Source organism: Oncorhynchus nerka, linkage group LG7 (assembly GCF_034236695.1).
Source record: "Oncorhynchus nerka isolate Pitt River linkage group LG7, Oner_Uvic_2.0, whole genome shotgun sequence".
NCBI lineage: Eukaryota > Metazoa > Chordata > Actinopteri > Salmoniformes > Salmonidae > Oncorhynchus > Oncorhynchus nerka.
The window spans coordinates 40,897,887-40,921,034 of NC_088402.1; the positions used below are offsets into that span (position 1 = coordinate 40,897,887).

Here is a 23,148-nt window from a genome sequence, read left to right on the forward strand (position 1 = left end):
CATGGAAATAATAGGATTCTGAGCGGTTCTCACACACAACGAACACAATATACGGTTAAGCTGCATTATATAGACCCTCTGTTCTGGTATCCTTAACTAAATATCTCCCCCCCCCTCCGAAGGAGTTTCAGAAGGCGCTGGGTTCTAAGCAGCCGGTGTATGACACCACAGTGAGGTCTGGTAAGGCCATGAGGGACAAGACCACGCTGCCCGAAGACACCCAGAAACTAGACCACCTACTGGGGGAGGTCAGGGACAAGTGGGACACCGTCTGTGGGAAGAGTGTTGAGAGGTGAGGGGAAAACTCCATGCCAATTGCTTTATTACAATGAATATTATGGTAGGGTTTTCCAACTCCAGTCCTGGAGAGCTACTGATTGTGCAGGTTTCTGTTCCAGCACTAAGTAATGCACCTGATTTGGCTAATTCTGGTCCTGATTAAACCCCACTATTATTGATTATTTATTTGAAACAAGAGTGTTAAAGCAGGGCTAGAACAAAAGCCTGCAAACTCAGCAGCTCTCTAGGGCACTGCCATATAGAATACTGGACCATAAAAGAAAAGTTAAAATAACGATAGCTACAATTTCAATGTAATGTGACAACTGACCTTTCCCTCTGTCTCTTATCAAGGCAACACAAGCTAGAGGAGGCCCTGCTGTTCTCAGGTCAGTTTGCTGAGGCCCTGCAGGCCCTGGTGGACTGGCTGTACCGTGTAGAACCCCAGCTGGCTGAAGACCTGCCAGTCCACGGAGACCTGGACTTGGTCTCCAACCTCATGGACTCACACAAGGTATTTCTTTATTTATGAAACCGCAATGTTAGACTATTAGTTACCATTGGTTAAAAAAGCCATTCATACCAGAGACTCTGGGTTCCCGCCCAGGCTCTGTTGTAACCGACCGGGAGGTCCGTGGGGCGACGCACAATTGGCCTAGCGTCATCCGGGTTAGGGAGGGGTTGGCCGGTAGGGATATCCTTGTCTTATCGCGCACCAGCGACTCCTGTGGCGGGCTGGGCGCAGAGCGCGCTAACCAGGTCGCCAGGTGCACAGTGTTTCCTCCGACACATTGGTGCGGCTGGCTTCCGGGTTGGATGCGCACTGTGTTAAGAAGCAGTGCGGCTTGGACGCATGACTTTCAACCTTCGTCTCTCCCGAGCCCGTACGGGAGTTGTAGCGATGAGACAAGATAGTAGCTATTAAACCATTGGATACCAAGAAATTGGGGAGAAAACGGGGTAAAATTTAACACACAAAAAAAAGCCATTCATTTATTTGCCCAGTGCCGCATTGCCCAAGCATCATTAAATTTGAATACTTATTTCTCAAACATAACTATATTTTTTTCCTATTGTGGACTAATGTAGTATATATTCATTCATAATATTTGATCGCCCTGCTCTGTGTTTAGGTTAACATTGTTTCCATGTTGTTTGACCACTGTTTGGTTTTTGTCTCCTCAGGCCTTCCAGAAGGAGTTGGGAAAGAGGACAACTAGTGTTCACGCCCTGAAGCGCTCAGCCAGAGAACTGATGGAGACGGGCCGCGACGACACCGCCTGGGTCAAAGTTCAACTGCAAGAGCTCAGCAACCGCTGGGACACAGTCTGTGCCCTGTCCGTCACCAAGCAGACCCGTCTTCAGCAGGCCCTCAAACAGGTCAGTTAGGAAGAAGAAGCCAAGTGGCTGTGCCATTTTTGTTTTTATGTATTAACACAATACTTGGAAGTTAGAAAATATCATTTTTATGACCATTTCATGCACAGGTACAAATCATTTCAGTCCATCTTTTATTTGATTAATGTTATCTGTGCGAGCACAGTGCAGTATATATAATACCTTAAACTGGACCGCAGAATCGCAATAAAACTGAATCTTTTTCTCGTTCCTTCTAATGATCCCTCTGCCACCCGTCTCTCTCAGGCGGAGGAGTTCCGCACGGAGGTGCAGCTGCTGCTGGAGTGGCTGTCCGAGGCTGAGCAGACGCTGCGGTTCCGCGGCGTGCTGCCTGAGGAGGCGGAGACTCTGCAGACGCTGCTCCACACCCACCGGAACTTCATGGCCACGGTGGAAGAGAAGAGGACCGACGTGAACCGGGCCGCGGGCCAGGGCGAGGCCATCCTCACCACGTGCCACGCCGACTGCATCACCACCATCAAACACTGGATTACCATCGTCCGCTCCCGCTTTGAAGAGGTAGGTGGGGCTGGAGAAGGGGAGTGGGATGAATAGAGAGATAAGAGAGGGGGGGAAATATTTTAAAGTCCTGTTGGGCCAGAGAGTCATGGAAATTGTTTAAAATATTTAGTATTTCACCCATTAATTGGTGCATTTGGCTTCTGCAGGTCCTCACATGGGCCAAACAGCACGAGCAGCGTCTGGAGACTGCTCTGACAGAGTTACTCAACAACGCCACGCTATTGGAGGAGCTGTTGTCATGGCTGCAGTGGGCGGAGACCACCCTAGTCCAGCGTGACGGAGAGACCCTTCCACAGGACATCCCTCAGCTCAAAACACTCATCACAGAACACCAGGTGGGAGGAGCCTACTTTTCTCAAACCCTCATTGGCTTAGTCGCTATTATAATTATCACTCTTTCTGATTGGCTGTGTCTCACGTCAATCTATTGTTCCCAGGTGTTTATGGAGGAGATGACCCGGAAGCAGCCTGACGTGGACAAAGTGACCAAGACTTACAAGAGGAAACCAGCAGAGCCCCCTAGCAGCCTAGCTGAGAGGAGAGGAGCTCGTGTGTTACCTTATTTTACCTCCCAGAGATGCATGGATATTATATTATACTAAATACATATGAATACATATCGACCTAGAAATGCATAAGCGAAGATATACAGTGGGTGCCTAACCCCCAAACATTCGCAATCCATCCTGACAGACTTCACTGATGGAGAAACACAATAAAAGTGACCAAAATATGGTCAAACGTTCCATCAAGTGTCCTCAACATTTAAACCCATGTAATGCACCGTAATCATGACACCTCTCGTTCCTCGCCCTACAGGTAAAAACCAGCAGCAACAACCGCATCAACAACAGGCGGCGATGCAAGTCGCCGGGGGCAACCCCCGCTTGACTCAGCTATGCTCAAGGTGGCAGCAGGTGTGGCTGCTTGCCCTCGACCGCCAGCGGAAGCTGAACGACGCCCTCGACAGGCTTGAAGAGGTATTGTAGCGTCCCTTGATCTCCCCTATTAGAGCCGTAGAGGGCTTGGAGACCGCGAGTTTCAGACCTGTTTTTTCTCCTGTATGCTGTCTTGTCAAAACAGACACATGATTTCCTCTAAGTATATTGCTCTTCCTCATTTGTCTCACATTTATGTTCGTTGTCTTTGTCCCCAGCTGAAAGAGTTTGCCAACTTTGACTTTGACGTGTGGAGGAAGAAGTACATGCGCTGGATGAACCACAAGAAGTCGCGCGTCATGGACTTCTTCAGACGCATCGACAAGGACCAGGACGGAAAGATCACTCGCCAGGAGTTCATCGACGGCATCCTGGCCTCAAGTATGTTCTTCAAAGCTAGCTACACATCGTTAGCGCTGTTCTTTGCCCATAGCCTGCTCCAACTTAAACTGTAGTCAAGTCCTACATCTTGGTCACAAGTCCTACATCTTGGTCCCAAGTCCTACATCTTTTTCTGACTGTTGGTTGTGCTGTGCAGAGTTCCCCACCAGCAGGTTGGAGATGACGGCGGTGGCAGACATCTTTGACCAGGACCGAGACGGTTACATCGACTACTACGAGTTTGTGGCGGCGCTGCACCCCAACAAGGACGCCTACCGGCCCACCACCGACGCTGACAAGATAGAAGACGAGGTGAGGAACACACACACACACACACACACACGTATATACCCAGACACTTATTTTGAACAACAAAGCTGGGCCTTTGACTTGTCCAGTCCAATAGCAACTCCTAAATTGGAGGTTAATGGAGCCAGCCTTGTGACTTTCCCTCTTTCTCCTTTCTCACTCTGTGCAGGTGACCAGACAGGTGGCACAGTGTAAATGTGCCAAGCGGTTCCAGGTGGAGCAGATAGGAGAGAACAAGTACAGAGTAAGTCCTCCTCAGCCAGTGGCTGTGTACATTTACCAACAGTTAATAAACACCTTATTATATATTCTGTCTGCGTACTATGACTTAGTATTAGGTATGAGATATTGTATTTTTAAATGCAGATGGGCCAGAGCAATTACAAGGTCAGTTACACCTGAGGCTACAGTGCTATGGGCGTATTATTGTTTAAAGAAATAGCTTAAGACAGCTTCTACTTAGCGAAATACAGTTTTCAGATGTTACTTGACAGAGTGAATCTTGGTAATGTTAAGAATGTGTGTTTTTTTTAGGTTGTTGCATTTGCAGTCATGGTGCGTCTAGGGCTGCGTCTGAAAATGGCACCCTATTCCCTATATAGTGCACTACTTTTGACCAGGGCCCTGGACAAAAGTAGTGCACTATATAGGGAATAGGGTGCCATTTTGGACACAGAATAGTTTTTGCTCTGATGCTGGCTGTGTGTCACTACTTCTTTGAGCACCAATAACTGCTGTGGTTGAACTAACAAATGCCGTCACTCCATTCCTCACGTATTTAAATGCTAGCCAATAACAGTAGCACTCATCTGTATCCATGGAAATACCGGCTTTGTAAGCAAGCTTCTCTAAGCTTTGTCATATACTCCTATAACAAGGTGGTCACATTATTGATAGCTACTAAGAAACCGGCGGGCCAAAAAGAGCGTCCCACGGTGCGTATCTGGCCCGTGGGGGCCGTATGTTTGGCACCCCAATGCTCTTTAACATATCATATATCTCTAGTCACAGCACTAAGGGATTGATATGCCGTGTGTGCTTCCCACCCACAAACTAATATAACCATAATAAATATCACTTATACGCCATCACAGCTCCAGGATTAGCAACTACTACCATTGTGGTTTTGTGTGAACTACATCATCATTGTCCGTGGGTTTTAATGATATCCTGTACCTGGCCAGAGACACCGCACTATAAACTAACTGCACTGAGCTCCAGTCACGTTGTCACATGGCATCACACACCTCTCTGTCTGTCTTGACTGTTCTTGTGTATGTTTGTCTGTCTGGCTTCACTCTTCATTGACTTATCCATCTTGTTTTGTCTCTCGAGTGGCACTTTAACCACACTGTGACAGATAGGAAATAAGATCACCTATAGTGTCCACTTCATTCAAATTCCACTGCATCCTTTTTGCTTTTTCAGGCAAATTAATCGTTGGTTTTAATGGCTAGGAGACAAGTAACTACAATATGAATTGTAAAAAGTCTTAGTGAAGGATATACAGTATGTGTACATAAGGTGAAAGCACCAATTTGTAAGTCGCTCTGGATAAGAGCGTCTGCTAAATGACTTAAATGTAAATGTAGAGTGAGCTACAGTTTATTTCTCTATCCAAATGAGGTCTTATCCAATGACAGGTTTGAGTTTGAAATATTTGTCTCCATGTTATTTCACTCTTTCTCTTCTTCTTTCTCTTTGTTTATTCCTCCTCCACGTCTGCTGGATTTATTGTAGTTCTTCCTTGGAAACCAGGTAAAGTTGACTCGCGTGTTCGGTCCTTTGAAATCTGCTTCCTGGATCTCCACCAATGCAGGGGCCTCAATTCGACGCCACACAAAAAAAAAATGCTGCCATGGTGACAATGCATTTCATGTTTGACCGATCAAATGTAGCACTACACTGTTGGTGCGAATCATGGAAGTGGGTTTCATAGGGCATTGAGGTGTTTCTCTTGGTGTGATTTTTGCAGATTTGGTTTTAGTTTTGAGAATGACTTTGTTTTGGCAAACTGGAATGGGTTATAATGATAAGGGCGATAATACCTGATCCTATTGGCTTTGGACTGGGGAAATTGGTGAAATCACGCTGTTCTGAGTAATTATAAATTCATCTTGGTCCCATATCTGTTTTGTGCTGTCTTGCCCAACTCTATGGTCACAATGACCATAAATTACCAAAGAGTTGACTAGATAGCACAAACGGAGCCAGGCTAATCAAAGATAGTTCTGACTTGGTATTGCTTCATAGAGTTCTGCTTGCTGGGTGATGGAGCAGTTTACCATAGTAACTCTGAAGTGTGAATGTCATTCTGCATGAAACAAAGTTGAGTGTTAGGTAGAATTAAATATTTCAGAGATTGTTGATTTTTGGGAAAGCTGGGCTTTTGACAAATGGGTGATTTTAGTGGTATCATCATTGCATGGGAGTTGGAGTATAATTTGCATGGAGTGGCGTACACTTGTTCTCAGATTAGTATGGGCTGCTGTGTATAACGGCTATGGATTCTTAATCGTTATACTTTGTGACTGAATCCCTCTGTTTCTCCCACTTTTCATTTTCTCTCCTCCTCTCCTCTCCGTCGCGGTGTTAGTTTGGTGACTCGCAGCAGTTGCGGTTGGTGCGTATCCTGCGCAGTACGGTCATGGTGCGGGTCGGAGGGGGCTGGATGGCCCTGGACGAGTTCCTGGTCAAGAACGACCCCTGCAGAGGTGAATTTATGCACAGACACACAATACTAAGTACATACAAAAACAGAATGTATGTACACACACAGAGTACAAAATGCAAGCCACTGGATACACTGCGAGAGGGGCAAAAGGTATGGTACAATGGTCAACTGTTTAAACGAGACATAGTCGGACATATACAGTACATGTAACCTTTCAGGTTTACAGTTTTCAGAGTTCTGTCTTTTCCAAAGCTGTCTACGGTCTGTCTGGTGTGCTCCTCAGAGCAATCTCTCTTTCTCTCTCCATCATCATCCCTTCTTTCCTCTTCATCCCTCTCTGTGATAGTTGTTTGAGAAGACGGGCTTGAATCGTCTCCATCGCTCTCTCTCTCCCTCTGTTATGGTTCCTCTTTTTTTCTCTGTTGGTATCCCTTCTTTTTCCCATCTCTTCGTTCATCTCTCCCTTTCTCATTCTTTTTCTCTGTTGGTATCCCTTCTTTTTCCCATCTCTTCGTTCATCTCTCCCTTTCTCATTCTTTTTCTCTGTTGGTATCCCTTCTTTTTCCCATCTCTTCGTTCATCTCTCCCTTTCTCATTCTTTTTCTCCGCCTTTGTTTTTTTGGACATTCATTCCTTTCTCTTTGCTACACGGTCCTTCTTTCAAAGTAGTGTTGCACGGTGCACGATCTTCAGTTCTCTCCCTCCCTTACCTCTCCTTTTGCCCTCCCTTCTTCCCTCTCTCCTCTTCTCTCTCCTTCCAGTGCAACATCCTGGACTTAAGATCCTTCGCTCCGACTCCAGTAGCACCATTTCATCTCGTATAGGTTGGGTTTCTCTCTCGCTGTCTTTCCCCCTTTTCTCCCTCCGCCTCTTCTCCGTTCTCTCACTTCCTCTGGTTGTTTTTTTTTTGTTTGGGGCTTTTTTTGCTGTGCTTTGCTGACTGTGACACTGAACTAACGTTCCTACCCTTTCTGGCTACATGCCTAATGCTAGCACAAGAGGATCCCCATCACAGGTTATAGGTCCAAGTCATTGACCTGTGTCTTTGTTTTTCAAGTTGTTTTAGCCACTTGTCACTTTGGTCCCTGATGTTTCCTCCTGCTCACCTGCTCACCTCCTCAACCTTGGGGACGTCACCTGTATTTTTTTTACTCTCTTTGCCACTGTCTTCTGTGTTCACCTCTGTGTTGAAGTGAGAGAGGCAAGTGTGTGTGTGTGTGTGTGTGTGTGTGTGTACACGAGAGCTAATTAGAAGGAATGTGTGTGTCTATGTATTTCCATCTCACCGTGAGCACGCCACTATTTCACGTTGTCTCTTGTGTCTCTCAGTGACGGTCACTCCTGGCTATTTCTGCTGCAGAGGTACCTACACTCCCTCTCTCTTCCATTGCTCCACTGTCCATCCCTCCATTTCTCCCACTCTGCCCGTCCAACCATCCATCTAGCCCATCCAGCTCAACCTCTCATTCTAGTCCTTGTGTTTGTGTCTGTTTAGGCATATGTATGTGTACACATGTCTAAGTCTTGTCTGTGTGCCAGTCCGCGTCATGCTTCCCACTCAAAAACAGGGTTTGGCCAGCCCTGGTCTTGGTGGTGATGGTTGCCATGTGGATCCAAAATGGCCGCATAGTTTGACGGGCCAGTCCCATAAAAAAATACAGAGACCGTCTAAGACCTGGGTGTAGCCAGCCTGGGTTTCTAATAGCGCTTGAAGCGGCTCTTTATGTGATGGCGGGCGGGGACTGAATTAGAGGGTGCACCTGGCTCGCTGGGGGACCGTAATTACAGGGCAAGCACCCATTTATTATTGACTGGTCTTGCTGCTGTTGCTAGTGGATGACTGAGGGGGCGTGTCCCGTCTTGGGTATAACTACTGACCGCGGCTCCAGTGCCCTGCTGCTAATGCTAACTGCAGCTCTCTCATCCCTCTTTCTCTCCCTCTCTCTCTCTCACACTGTGGCTGGCTTTTCTGGGCTTGAGTGTTGTGTGCTGGGGCTGCTGCACCATCTTGTCTAAGAATGCTTCTATGAGTGTCTATGGGAGTCCCCATTGGTAGTGTATTGGGGCTCCCCCAAGAGCATAACCAGGCATGCCCCACATATTGCGCACCGAACGCACGGTTTATGAATTAAGGGGGAAGAATAAAGGAGTGAACCGAGCAACTCCCTCAGTGAGAGAAGAGAGGTTGTGATTTGGCTGACAGACGTACCTCTGTGTTCTCGCTATATAACCATATAAACCCGTATGAAAATGTCTGCACTCACTTACAGTAAGTTGCTCTGCTAAATGACTCAAATGTAAATATTGTTCTAATAGTTTGGCTATAGCAATACAAGTGTACTATTAAAGTCCATTCTTGCTGAGCATCTTTCTATCAGTTTGCATAGACTGACCTCTGACCTCTGTGTGAGGATGCTTTGCCGCCTTCCTCTGCACCGCCACAAACACTACAGATAAAACACTCACTCCCTCCTACACTTAAAAGTAGCCCATCCGGAAGTACACTTCACTGCCTCTGATTTCCAACCCTCCCCTCACCCCACTCTACCTAGCACTGACTTGACCACACAGACTATGAGAGCAGTGACTCGCCGGGGAAGCACTGACTCTGCCTCGTACTGTTCCTAGATACGTACTGCAGCCATAGTTGAGTAGACTTGACCATTCTTTTGTCTTTCTCTCCTCTCTCTCTCTCTCTCTTTCTTTCTCTCCCCTTCTTCCCTCACTCCAGCCCGAGGCCGTACCAACCTGGAGCTGCGTGAGAAGTTCATCCTTCCGGAGGGTGCTTCCCACGGCCTGGCGGCGTTCCGCTCCCGAGGCCGGCGCTCCAAACCCGGCTCCCGCACGGCCTCGCCCACCCGCTCCTCCTCCTCGGCCTCGCACAGCGCACATAGCTGCGCATCCTTGCCCTCTGCTCCCGCCACACCCACCGCCTCCTCTAGGGTAAGTGCCCTCAACCCCATTCTCCCTCATAGAAATACAATTACTAGAATGGGAAAAGCTCCTCAGACCATGACAACTTAACAGAACCGGTGTACTCATCATGGGTAGACCAATATGGTATTGTGTTCTATGGGAGCTACAGTGCATTCGAAAAGTATTCGACTTTTTCCACATTTTGTTACATCACAGCCTTATTCTTAAATTGATTAAATGTTTTTTTTCTTTTTCTCATCAATCTACACACAATACTCCATAATGACAAAGCAAAAACAGGTTTTTATACATTTTTGCAAATGTAATATCACGTTTACAATATCACATGTATTCAGAACCTTTACTCAGTACTTTGTTGAAGCACCTTTGGCAGCGATTACAGCCTCGAGTCTTCTTGGGTATGACGCTACAAGCTTTGTACACCTGTATTTTGGGAGTTTCTCTAATTCTTCTGTGCAGATCCTCTCAAGTTCTGTCAGGTTGGATGGGGAGCGTCGCTGCACAGCTATTTTCACGTCTCCAGGGATGTTTGATCGGGTTCAAGTCCGGACTCTGGCTGGGCCACTCAAGGACATTCAAAGACTTGTCCCGAAGCCACTCCTGTGTTGTCTTGGCTGTGTGCTTAGGCTCGTTGTCCTGTTGGAAGGTGAAACTTTGCCCCAGTCTGAGGTCCTGAGCGCTCTGGAGCAGGTTTTCATCAATGATATTTCTATACTTTGATCTGTTCATCTTTCCCTCGATCCTGACTAGTCTCCCAATCCCTGCTGCTGAAAAACAACCCCACAGCGTGATGTTGCCACCACCATGCTTCATGTCATATGCCTTTTACTGAGGAGTGCCTTCCATCTAGCCACTCTACCATAAGAAGGGCGTAATGGATGGTTGTCCTTCTGGAAGGTTCTCCCATCTCAACAGTGGAACTCTGTAGCTCTGTCAGAGGGACCATCTTGTTATTGGTCACCTCCCCGACCAAGGCCCTTCTCCCTCGATAGCTCAGTTTTTCTCTGACACACACTGTCAACTGTGGGACCTTTATCTAGGCAGGTGTGTGCCAAATCATGTCCAATCAATTGAATTGATCACAGGTGGACTCCAATCAAGTTGTGGAAACATCTCAAGGATGATCAATGGAAGCAGGATGCACCTGAGCTCAATTACGAGTCTCAAAGCACAGGGTCTGAACAATTATGGAAATAAGTTCTTTCTGTTTTCACTATTGTGTGTAGATTGATAAGGAAAATGTTTTATTTAATCCATTTTAGAATAAGGCTGTAACCAAGCAAAATGTGGGGAAGGGGTCTGAATCATTTCCGAATGCACTGTAGGTAATCAAACTATATCGCCCCTAAATGTCCCTGCTTCTCTTCACGTCATATGACTCTTACCATGTTAGTTATAGCAGGACTCTTGTCACAAAGTTTGTTTGTGTCTTTTAATATAGGCTGAGCAATTACATAAGCTACTTTGATCGCCCTGGGAAAGGAAAGTGAACATGGTGTCTCTAAGTGTTCCCAATGGAACCCGAGACTAAAATGGAACCTGCAAGCGCACACGACACACATGCACAACACACACTACAATGCATGTTCACAAACTACAGTCAGTCATTGTCACATACAGTATCAGTCACATGTCAGAGTCTTTGTGGTCACCAGGTCTTGTTATCTCTCACCCACTTTCTCACAATGGTTGTTGTCACATTGATTCTTCATTGCGTTAATGTGTCGTCTCTGTGTGTCTATACCAGTCATAGGGGGTCGAGTTTTGATCATCTAAGTTCAGATGAAACACACCTCTCCGGCCTTTCTCTTATATGCCACTGAATCCTAAGTGTGATACCTCTAGTCATATGTTCAATCAGTCAGGTTACTGTAGTCTAGGACACACACACACACACAGTGGGAAGAAAAAGTATGTGAGCCCTTCAGAACTACCTGGATTTCTGCATAAATTGGTCTTAATATTTGATCTGATCTTCATCAATAATAGACAAACACAGGCGGCTTAAACTAATAACACACAAACAATGATACGTTTTCATGTCTTTGTTGAACACACCGTGTAAACATTCACAGTGAAGGGTGGGAAAGTATGTGAACCCTTGGATTTAATAACTGGTTGATCCTCCTTTGGCAGCAATAACGTCAACCAAACGTTTTCTGTAGTTGCGGCTCAGACCTGCACAACGGTCAGGAGGAATTTTGGACCATTCCTCTTTACAAAACTGTTTCAGTTCCACAATATTCTTGGGATATCTGGTGTGAACCGCTCTCTTGAGGTCCTGCCACAGCATCTCAATCGGGTTGAGGTCAGGACTCTGACTGAGCCGCTCCAGAAGGCGCATTTTCTTCTGTTCAAGCCATTCTGTTGTTGATATACTTCTGTCTTTTGGGTTATTGTCCTGTTGCATCACCTAACTTCTGTTGCGCTTCAATTGGTGGACAGATCGCCTTACAGTTTTTTTGGACAGCAGTGGCTTCTTCCGTGGTGTCCTCCCATCAACACCATTCTTGTTTAGTGTTTTACGTATCGTGGACTCGTCAATAGAGATGTTAACATGTTCCAGATATTTCTGTAAGTCTTTAGCTGACACTCAGGATTCTTCTTAACCTCATTGAGCATAATGTGCTGTGCTCTTGCAGTCATCTTTGCACGACGGCCACTCCTAGGGAGAGTAGCAACAGTGCTGAAATATCTGCATTTATAGACTATTTGTCTTACCGTGGACTGACTTTTAGAGATACTTTTGAAACCTTTCCAGCTTTATGCAAGGCAACAATTCTTAATTGTAGGTCTTCTGAGATCTCTTTTGGTTGAGGCATGGTTCACATCAGGCAATGGTTCTTGTGAATAGAAAAGTCCAAAAAAAAATAATAGGGCAAGGCAGCTCTAACCAACATCTCTCATCTCATTGATTGGATTCCAGGTTAGTTGACCCTTGACTCCAATTAGCTTTTAGCAAAGTCATTAGCCTTGGGGTTCACATACTTTTTCCAACCTACACTGAGCATGTTTAAATGATGTATTCAATATAGACAAGAAAAATACAATTTGTGTTTTATTAGTTTAAGCACACTGTGTCTATTGTTGTGACTTTGATGAAGATCAGATCAATTTTTATGTCAAATTTATGAGAAAATCCACTTTCTTCCCACTGTACATTCATACATACAGTACCAGTCAAAAGTTTGGACGCACCTACTCATTCAAGGGATTTTCTTTATTTTTTACTCTTTTCTACATTGTAGAATAATAGTGAAGACATGAAATAACACGTAGGGAATCATGTAGTAACCAAAAAAAGTGTTAAACAAATCTAAATATAGTTTAGATTCTTTAGAGTAGCCACCCTTTGCCTTGATGACAGCTTTGCACACTCTTGGCATTCTCTCAACCAGTTTCACCTGGAATGCTTTTCCAACAGTCTTGAAGGAGTTCCCACATATGCTGAGCACTTGTTGGCTGCTTTTCCTTCACTCTGCGGTCCAACTCATCCCAAACCATCTCAATTGGGTTGAGAACGGGTGATTGTGGAGTCCAGGTCATCTGATGCAGCACTCAGTCACTCTTCTTCTTGGTCAAATAGCCTTTTACACAGCCTGGAGGTGTGTTTTTGGTCGTTGTGCTGTTGAAAAACAAATTATTAGTCCCACTAAGTGCAAACCAGATGGGATGGCTTCAGAATGCTGTGGTAGCCATGCTGGTTAAGTGTACCTTGAATTCTAAATAAATCACTGACAGTGTCACCAGCAAAGCACCATCACACCACCACCTCCATGCTTCATGGTGGGAACGACACATGCGGAGAGCATCCGTTCACCTACTCTGCGTCTCACAAAGACACAGGGGTTGGAACAAAAATCTCAAATTTGGACTCATCAGACCAAAAGACAGATTTCCACCCGTCTAATGTCCATTGCTCGTGTTTTTTTGGCCCAAGCAAGTCTTATTGGTGTCCTTTAGTAGTGGTTTCTTTGCAGCAATTCAACCATGAAGGTGTGATTCACACAGTCTCCTTTGAACAGTTGATGTTGAGATGTTTGTGTTACTTGAACTCTGTAACGCATTTATTTGAGCTGCAATTTCTGAGGCTGGTAACTAATGAACTTATCCTCTGCAGCAGAGGTAACGCTGGGTCTTCCATCCCTGTGGCGGTCCTCATGAGAGCCAGTTTCATCGTAGCGCTTGATGGTTTTTGCAACTGTTCAAAGTTCTTGACATTTTCCGTATTGGCTGACCTTCATGTCTTAACATAATGATGGACTGTCGTTTCTCTTTACTTATTTGAGCTGTTCTTGCTATAATATGGACTTTGTATTTTACCAAATAGGGCTGTCTTCTGTATACCACCCCTACCATGTCACAACACAACTGATTGGCTCAAACGCATTAAGATGGAAAGAAATTCCACAAATTAACTTAACAAGGCATACCTGTTAATTGAAATGCATTCCAGGTGACTACCTCATGAAGCTGGTTGAGAGAATGCCAAGATTGTGAAAATTGTCAAGGCAAAAGGGTGTCTACTTTGAAGAATCTCAAATGTAAAAAATATTTTGGTTTGTTTAACACTTCTTTGGTTACTTCATCATTTCCTACCTGTTATTTTATAGTTTTGAAGTCTTACCTATTATTCTACAATGTAGAAAATAGTCCAAATAAGGAAAAATCCTTGAGTGAGTAGGTGTGTCCAAACTTTCAACTGGTACTGTATATAAGCATATGTATTCAACTCTAATTAGTGTAGCAGTCCAGCCAAGGTGCAGTCAGTCTTGGAGGACAAAGCATGAAGCTATATTACCAGAAGCTATATTACCCATAATCATCTGTTTTGTGGTCACCGATCGTTAGTTGTGTAAGTCTCTGTCAGTCGTGTGTTGTACCGTGTATGTGTGTCTGTGTTGAAATGGGAATTCCCCTGTTTCTGCATGTCAACAGCAATCACCTACGTCCTTAACTGTGAGATTTTTATTTGTTCTTTGTTTTTCTATTTTTCTTTTGTCTCCTAAATCCCTCCATCCACCCCCTGCTAACCTCGCTTGAAAATGTACTCCCTCCCACTGTTTTTCCTTCTGCGTTTTTAAATCCATCCGCTGTCGCACCAAAAACACACGGCACTACACTACCCGCCTCCCCTCCTTCCCCTTTCTCCCTTTCCGTATTTTCCTTTGCTCTACTTTCCTGCTTCTCCTCCTTTTAAAAAAAAAAAAATTCCCCTTGGCTGCCTCCTTCCCTCCCTTCTTCCCTTTGCTGATCCCAGTCCTCAAACTCGCGTGGCTATGCCAAGCCCTGGCTGGCACACAGTAAAACTCCAACACCAACCAAGTGCCAGTCCTGCCCAGACCACGACCACACCACGCCTGGGCATGAGGTAACACACTGACTCCTCCCGCCGCCCGTCCCAAGCCCCAGCGAACTAATAACGCACTAACGCACACACACAATCACTCACTCATGGGTGTGGTGCACACTGTGCAATGGGTCCATGAGGATATTGGTGACGTGACATTGAAATTCGGCTTTTAGACTGAATATATTTGCATCATCTTGTTTTCATGTTTTTGCTCAATATCCAGTCTAAATTATCATTCGGTGCATTGTCACAATATTTTTGCCCCCCGGCAGGTGGAAGGTCAATAGGAATAGATTGTGATGTTGAAGTGATGTTCTCTTAAAGGAGAAGTAGCGAGAAATGAATCATTATTAGCTAACTCTATATACGTTGTGTTGAACTGGTAGTTTTAGGGATTTAGTTTGGTAGACTGATGATCATTTTGCAAATGGTGTTTCTGTTGTATTATGCTAGTATTGGATGGTGCTTGAAACTAGTACCAGCTCCTTTAGTTAAAGGTAGATGCAGCAAAATGACATCATCATACACAACAGGACAACATCCTGCTTACGAACATCAACAACATTCGAATTCACTATTGACTTCCAAATGTCGACATGCTTTAAGACTCAAATTGGGACGAGCCAATAGTGTGGCAGCCTTGGCAGATTTCTACTCTGTTTGGTTGATGTGTGTAATGAGGAAGTCCTGTTGTGTATGATGATGTCATGTTGTAGAGTCTACCTTTTTAAAGGCCCAGTGCAGTCAAAAATGGGATTTCCTGTGTTGTATATATATTTCCACACTGGTTGGAAAACTGTTAAATTGTGACAATTATAATAATGCCCTTTTAGTGTAAGAGTTGTTTGAAAAGACAACTCTTCCATGGCGACAGCTCCATGCGGTAAATGAGTTAGACCAATAAGAGAGTTCCAAACCTCTATGCCAATAACAGCTCATTTTCAGTTATCCCTCCCCATTCACAGACAGTCCTAGCAAAATACTAGCTGAGGAAGTACTCTTTGCCAAGAAGCTATTTTTGTTTCTTTTTGACCATTTTAATAGAAAACAATCCCAGTAAGGTACTTAATTGTTACTTAGAAATATTTCTATATTGAGATAAAAACAGCTGCATTGGACATTTGTAATGTATTCAGTGCCACAGTTTGCCACTGCCTGACATTCCCTGTGTCTGATATATATGTAGGGAGCAGCGTCGGGGTCCAAGCTGAAGAGGCCCACCTTCCACTCCAGCCGAGGGTCTCTGACTGGAGAGAATGGAGGAGCTACACCCATTTCTACTAAACCTGGACGTACAGGTAAGAACAAAGTCCAGATTTTTCATACCAGTTTTGATTCCTATTTTCAGTCCGCTATTTTTGTCCTCTTGAAACATATGATTCCCATAATTAAAATTAGACTAAATATATTTTTATTTCTCTATTCTTCTCTTTCTATCCCTCATTACCTAAACTTAACCTCCTCCTTCCTCCCTTTCTCTACCTCTTCTCCTCTCAGACCCCAAGCGTACCCCATCGGGGGCCAGTGGTCCGGTCAGCCGGGCGGGCAGCCGGGCGGGCAGCAGGGCAAGCAGCCGGCGGGGCAGCGACGCTTCGGATGCCTCTGAGCTCCTGGAGACTCGCTCGGACACCTCGGACACCCCCCGGCGCCCAGGAGCGGCCAAGCCCTCCAAGATCCCTACCATCTCCAAGAAGGCCCCAAGCCCCAAGACACCCGCTTCTGGGAAGAAATAGTGAAGGAGATGTCAAAAAGACGTCATAAAAACGTCATACAGCCAACCATAGAGTCGTCAACATAACAGCGTCATACATCTAACTATCGGGCTGGTTTGACTACAAGGGCTTCCCCAGCCCCCCAAAACACCAGCCATGATGAAATAGGGAAGATGTCCAGACTATAGAATTAGATCAAGTAGAACGCACCATCTCCCTTTCAAAGAGACGCTCTATAGTGAACAGACTACTGGCGGCCATATTGGGTGTCACATTTGATCCAAACGTCCATCCATAGGGCTTGCATGGGATTCATGCACCAAGACTACTGTATGAAGGGCAGGGAGAGAGATAGGGGAAAATATCTCTCCCTTCCTCCCTCGTACACACACTCTGAAAAAAACCTCTTTGGGGGTGTCTGGTTCGTGCACTTAGACGGAACAGAACTTTCCCCTTTTAAAACCCAGATCCCAGTTTGCCTTCCAGTCTCCTGTGTGCTCTGTCTCGTAACGGGATTGTGCTAGACTGTTGTAGAGAAAGCCACAGCAATTTGAACCGACAACCAACCAACATAATGCTGCCTTACTGTGTTACACATTTTTGTCCTTACTTTTACCTAATCTGAGTTCCAGAGAACGTTAGGTAGAGCCTTGTAACTACTTTGTGTATGTACACGCACAGAACTGAAGCACACACACACACACATTGAGGGGAGAGATTAAATGACTCGGAACTTCCTGGAGAATGGCATTCAAAAGAACTGGATTGTGGGTATTGTGGACATAATTTTTTTTCTCACCATGAGTTCAACTGAATATATGCAATGATTGCCGTCTTGTTTCTTTCCTCCCCTGGACTGGGAAGTGAAGAGGAATGACACTTCAGCATGTCTATGGGTCGGGAACATCCAGACTAGCGTGAATCTACTGTTCATTGTCTGGGCGGCGCCACTCTGACCACTTCCTGCACTGAGCTAACTGCCTAAACCTCAAGCCCAGGAGACCGCGGAAGTGGCGGGAAACACACTGCAATGTCCTCACAAACCCCTGCAACATTGGAAGTGTGTTTAAAGGTGTGTATGTGAGTGTGTGTTTGATGGTATGGAGGGTTTCTCATGTTGTCCTATAATATGAAAAGCACTATTTCTTGGTGGGACCCCACTAACAGCAGAAACGTGACCGTGTGAAACAATGTAGTCAATTTGTAAGGACACACAATTTAAGCGACTATGATTCTACGATTAGAGATTGAAGACCAGCACACACTGACGGTGTATCGTTGCCGCTGGAAACCCCAGAGCCGCAAACACATTTTTGTACACGTGTGTAGTCGTCACGTGTCTACAGGAATCAAAGGTCATCGACTTGCGTCACTGTATGCAAAGATTTCATTTGTGAATGTCTTTCGTTCGGGTTAATTTATCATCCTGTTGTATTTTGTTTTAGTTTTGCTTTTGTAGTTTAAGAAAACATTTCTATTTATTTTTCAGTTCTGTATCGTCACCTTGGAGAATGATTAGTGTTAATACAATGAAATCATGATCTTTTGTACCAAGGAAAATGTCTGCTCCTCTCTTCAACGTTGTATGTTATTACTCCTTAACATAACTTTACTCAACTAGGAAGCTGACTTTCCATGGCAGCCTTTTTTGCTAATGACTACAACTCCCTGAACATGACCAAAGGGGGTTGCCCTTATTGTGTTGACAAAGAAAACTACAAATATGGATGACAGGGAACCGAACCCTCAGTGTCCCTCCTTACAGGCGTTTGAATTGTCATGTCTTTGATGGCTGCAAATGTGCTCCTCTATTTCTTAATGCTGAAGTATATGAAAGCTTAATGAACGCAAATGTCATCTTGAGGTGATTTTATTTATTTATTGTCTCCTTGGGGGGCGGGGATCCGGGGACGCCGAAGAGGAACCCACCTTTTGATGCGGTGTTATTCTCTGTGATGAAGAGAAAATATGTCGGTGGGAGGGGGGTTAGAAGTCAATTGTGTAAAATAAAAAAAGCTAAGATTATAAACCTTTTTTTGTTCTCTTTTTGTATTAAAAATATGCTTGCAGTAAAAAAAAAAAATGTCATTTGTCATTGTGTATTGATTTTTTTATTTCATTCGGGGGCCAAAAGTGTGTTTACGTACAGTGCCTTCAGAAAGTATTCACACCCCTTGACTTTTCTAAATGTTGATTTTAAATGTTGATTTCGTGTCACTGGCCGACACACAATACCCATAATGTCAAAGTGGAATTATGTTTTTAGAAATGTTTACAAACTGAAAAGCTGAAATGTCTTCAGTCAATAAGTATTCAACCCCTTTCTTACAGCAAGCCTAAATAAGTTCAGGAGTAAACATTTGCTTAACAAGTCACATTATAAGTTGCATGGACTCACTCTGTGTGCAATAATCGTGTTTATCATGATTTTTGAATGACTCGTCTCTGTACCCCACACATACAATTATCTTTGATGTCCCTCAGTTGAGTAGTGAATTTCAAACATTCAACCCCAAAGACCAGGGAGGTATCCCAATGCCAGCAAAGAAGGGCACTTATTTGTAGGGTAAAAATAAGAAAAGCATACTTTGAATATCCCTTTGAGCATGGTGAAGTTATTAATTACACGTTAGATAGTGTATCAATAAACCCAGTCACTACAAAGTTACAGGCGTCATTCCTAACTCAGTTGCCGGAGAGAAAGGAAACCACTCAGGGATTTCACCATGAAACCAATGGTGACTTTAAAACATAGTTTAATGGCTGTGATAGGAGAAAACTGAGGATGGATCAACATTGTAGTTACTCCACAATACTAACCTAAATGACAGAGTGAAAAGAAGGAAGCCTGTTCAGAATATTTCAAAACATGCATCCTGTTTAACTTTACACTGAGTGTACAAAACATTTAAGAACACTGTCCTAATATTGAGTTGCACCCCCCCAACAAAGATGTGGACTCCAATGCTTCCCACACATGTCACGTTGGCTGGATATCCTTTGGGTGGTGGACTATTCTTGATACACGCGGGGAACTGTTGAGGTTGAAAAACCCAGCAGTGTAGCAGTTCTTGACACAAACCGCTGTGCCTGGCGCCTACTACCATTCCCCCGTTCAAAGGCACTTAAATATTTTGTCTTGTCCATTCACCCTCTGAATGGCACACACTCAATTGTCTCACGGCTTAAAAGTCCTTATTTAACCCGTCTCCTCCCCTCCATCTACACCAGGGCTCTCCAACCCTATTCCTGGAGTGCTACCCTCCTGTAGGTTTTTGATCCAACCCCATTTGTAACTTACATGAATTTGTTTATCAACCAGATATTAGAATCAGGTGTGCAAGATTAGGGTTGGAGCAAAAACCTACAGGACGGTAGCTCTAAAGGAAAGGGGTTGGAGAACAATGCTCTACGCTGATTGGAGTGGATTTAACAATTTACATTTAAAAAAAGCCTTGTTCACATTGGCAGTTTGAAGTGACTCAAATCCAAAACAAATTGCTTATCCGATCGGAATCTGTTTTTTTTTCCTGCGGTTTGAACAGCCACAAAGCACATGGAATCGGATATTTCAAGCCACATTTAAAACCTTCTTTGAAGGTGGTTTGAAGTCAGAAACAAATCAGATTCCTGACAATGCGACTTGTCTGATTGGTCATCTGATTTATTTGCCCTGGCTGTTAATTGTTTACAAACAAATGAGTGAATGTGCTAAAAAGCTAAACAGCTACCTACCTAGCTAGTTGACTGCTGTGGCTAGCTAGTTGACTGCTGTGGCTAGCTAGTTGACTGCTGTGGCTAGCTAGTTGACTGCTGTGGTTAGCTAGTTGACTGCTGTGGCTAGCTAGTTGACTGCAGTGGCTAGCTAGTTGACTGCTGTGGCTAGCTAGTTGACTGCAGTGGCTAGCTAGTTGACTGCAGTTGCTAGCTAGTTGACTGCTGTGGCTAGCTAGTTGACTGCAGTGGCTAGCTAGTTGACTGCAGTTGCTAGCTAGTTGACTGCAGTGGCTAGCTAGTTGACTGCAGTGGACAAAAAGGACTCGTTTTGAAAGTTGGATCATCTTATCCTATGAGGCTTTAAATGTGTTCTTACACTATGATTTAGAACATTCAAAGCAACTGGGAAATGTCCATAACCGGACCTTAGCTTGCTACATAACTTCTGAGTGATAGGAACCACGAGCACCAACAGCAATTGGCCTACACCACTGCACACACACCTGTTGTTAATTTGACAACTAGCATAGCCATGTCAGCAAATTACTGCTGTCTGAACACACACACCCGATTTGGTCACTTGTAACTTGCTGTTTGGTCAGTCAGTATTACAAAACAGATTTGAAAAACCAAACTGATTGGAGCATTAAGGTCTGCAATGTGAACAAGGCTGGTCACCTGGTCAGTCTTATATCATGGAAAGGGCAGGTGTCCTTCACGTTTTGTACACTCAGTATATGTCCTGAATACAAAGCGTTATGTTTGGGATAAATCCAACACATTACTGAGTACCACTCTTCATATTTTCAAGCATGGTGGTGGCTGCATCATATTATGGGTATGCTTGTCATCGGCAAGGACTAGGATGTTTTTTTAGGATAAAAAGAAACGGAATAGAGGAAAACCTGGTTGAGTCTGCTTTCCAACAGACACTGGGAGACAAATTCAACTTTATGCAGGACAATAACCTCAAACACAAGGCCAAATATACACTGCAGTTGCTTACCAAGACGTCATTGAATGTTCGAGTTGAGTGGTCGAGTTGCGGCTTTGACTTAAATTGGTTGGAACATCTATGGCAAGACTTAAAAATGGCGGTCTAGCAAGAATCAACAACCAACTTGACTGAGTTTAAAGAATTTTTAAAAGACTAATGTGCCAATATTGTACAATCCAGGTGTGACCCTCTTAGACTTACCCAGAAAGACTCGCAGCTGTGATCACTCTACAAAGGTGATTACAACATGTATTGACTCGGGGGTTGAGTCCTTATGTAATCAAGATATGTTCGTTTTTCCACTTTGACATCAGAGTATTTTGTTTAGACCTTTGTCAAAAAATGACAATTAAATCAAAACAAATGTATTTATATAGCCCTTCTTGCGTCAGCTGATATCTCAAAGTGCTGTACACAAATTAAATTAAATCCAAATTAAATCCATTTTAATCCCACTTTGTAACACAAAATGTGGAAAAGGTCTAGGGTTGTGAAAGGCACTGTGTACATGCAATGTCCACATGCATGTTTCCATGTGTGTGCCTGCGGCCGTGTCTCCATGCCTACGTGTGTGTCTGGAAGAGAGTATAGACCACAAGGTCTCTCTGCACACCGGAAAGGGCTTGGTAATTAGGTTAGGGTACAATTATCTTCTCCAGAGATAAGGACACGCCCTGTACTAGGATCTTCCATCGAGGGAGGGTGGTCTCTGTGGTCATGGATGGGTGTGTTTCTCTACTGCTTATTCTATATTGTGAGAGACTCAGGTCTATCTCATTCTCTGCTTCCGCAGTAGCTAAGTGTAAGACTTGAGTTGCTTGGTGAGTGTGTGAGTGGGAGAATCACCTTGGTTTATTTGGTGGTTCCAGTGAAGGTGGATGGGATTTGGTCTTTAGTCTTCCCTGGGCAGCTGTGTCTGTGTTTACATGGATCGTTCCCAACCCTTCCCACATCCTCTCCCACCATCCCCATCTATCCTCCCGTCTGTCCTCACTACCTATCCTCACTCTGACGACAAACTGACGGACTCCCTCTTATCATTCTCTCATCCTCGCCATCCCTTCATCCCTCTCTCCGGCCCTAAAATCCCTCAACACTGGAGAAAGAAAAACAAAAATACCAGAGAAAATACTCATTCATGGCACTTCTGACTCCCTGGCTTAAGAAAAAATGTTGGTCGGTTTGGTTTGGTCAGTTAGTATTCGTGCCGTTCAAAGTGGCCACAAGTCCCAGGGTGCTTTGAAGTCCAACATACACAAACACAAGCTGGCATGGAGCTGACCCTCACTACTATATTTGAATTTGTTGTAATTTCTTCCCTCTAATGCCTTGCTAGAACACCACACACAGTATTTGCAGTCAAACTGGAATGAGGTAAAGACAACTCGCAATCTGTTTAACAGGAAATGAAAACGTATAAAATACCTTAAACAACATTTCATTATGACAGTACACCTTAAGCTACAGCAGTCTACCTTTTATGTTTTTAGTATTCGGTTTAAAGATACGGTACAATTGCTCATCTGTGTTCTTCTGGCAGATTTTGGCAGGTCATTCACTCCTTGTGGTTCCCCAGGATTCCAAACCACAGCTAAAACACTCAGCTGTGATGTCAGAGGTTCGCCCAATGCTTGAATGTTAGTGTTGAGGTAGCGTGTCCAGTAAACCAAGTTTAGAGAGAGATTTCTTTTCTTCTTAATCTCATAAAATATATTCGGTGTATGCATTTTTCATCACACTGAAGGGATTCCCATGATATTTTCCCATGAAAGTAAGTGATCATGAGAAAATAAAGGGAGGGAGATTTTAAAAAGCCCAAAGGGAAGAATAAGGAAGAGAGTTGGGAGAGGATGTGGGGGGGGGGGGGAGAAGGGAGGAGACTGGGAGGAGGCTGTATGGGACACTCCCTCTTGGTTATGGACAACTCGAGC

The 23,148-nt window shown here is 44.4% G+C and overlaps 1 protein-coding gene across 1 annotated transcript in view; it reads left to right on the forward strand.

Moving 5' to 3' along the window:
• Positions 1-18,598, forward strand: part of macf1a (microtubule actin crosslinking factor 1a) — a 246,088-nt gene extending 227,490 nt beyond the window's left edge. Inside the window, 18 exon segments of the mRNA XM_065020508.1 lie at positions 123-292; positions 634-793; positions 1,465-1,659; positions 1,924-2,196; positions 2,346-2,534; positions 2,637-2,748; positions 3,019-3,179; positions 3,356-3,518; positions 3,676-3,830; positions 3,997-4,071; positions 5,568-5,585; positions 6,424-6,541; positions 7,263-7,325; positions 7,831-7,863; positions 9,233-9,444; positions 14,699-14,809; positions 15,978-16,089; positions 16,289-18,598. Of these exon segments, the coding sequence (XP_064876580.1) occupies positions 123-292; positions 634-793; positions 1,465-1,659; positions 1,924-2,196; positions 2,346-2,534; positions 2,637-2,748; positions 3,019-3,179; positions 3,356-3,518; positions 3,676-3,830; positions 3,997-4,071; positions 5,568-5,585; positions 6,424-6,541; positions 7,263-7,325; positions 7,831-7,863; positions 9,233-9,444; positions 14,699-14,809; positions 15,978-16,089; positions 16,289-16,524 (2,556 nt within the window). The 3' untranslated portion in view covers positions 16,525-18,598.
• The last annotated feature ends 4,550 nt before the right edge of the window (positions 18,599-23,148 follow it).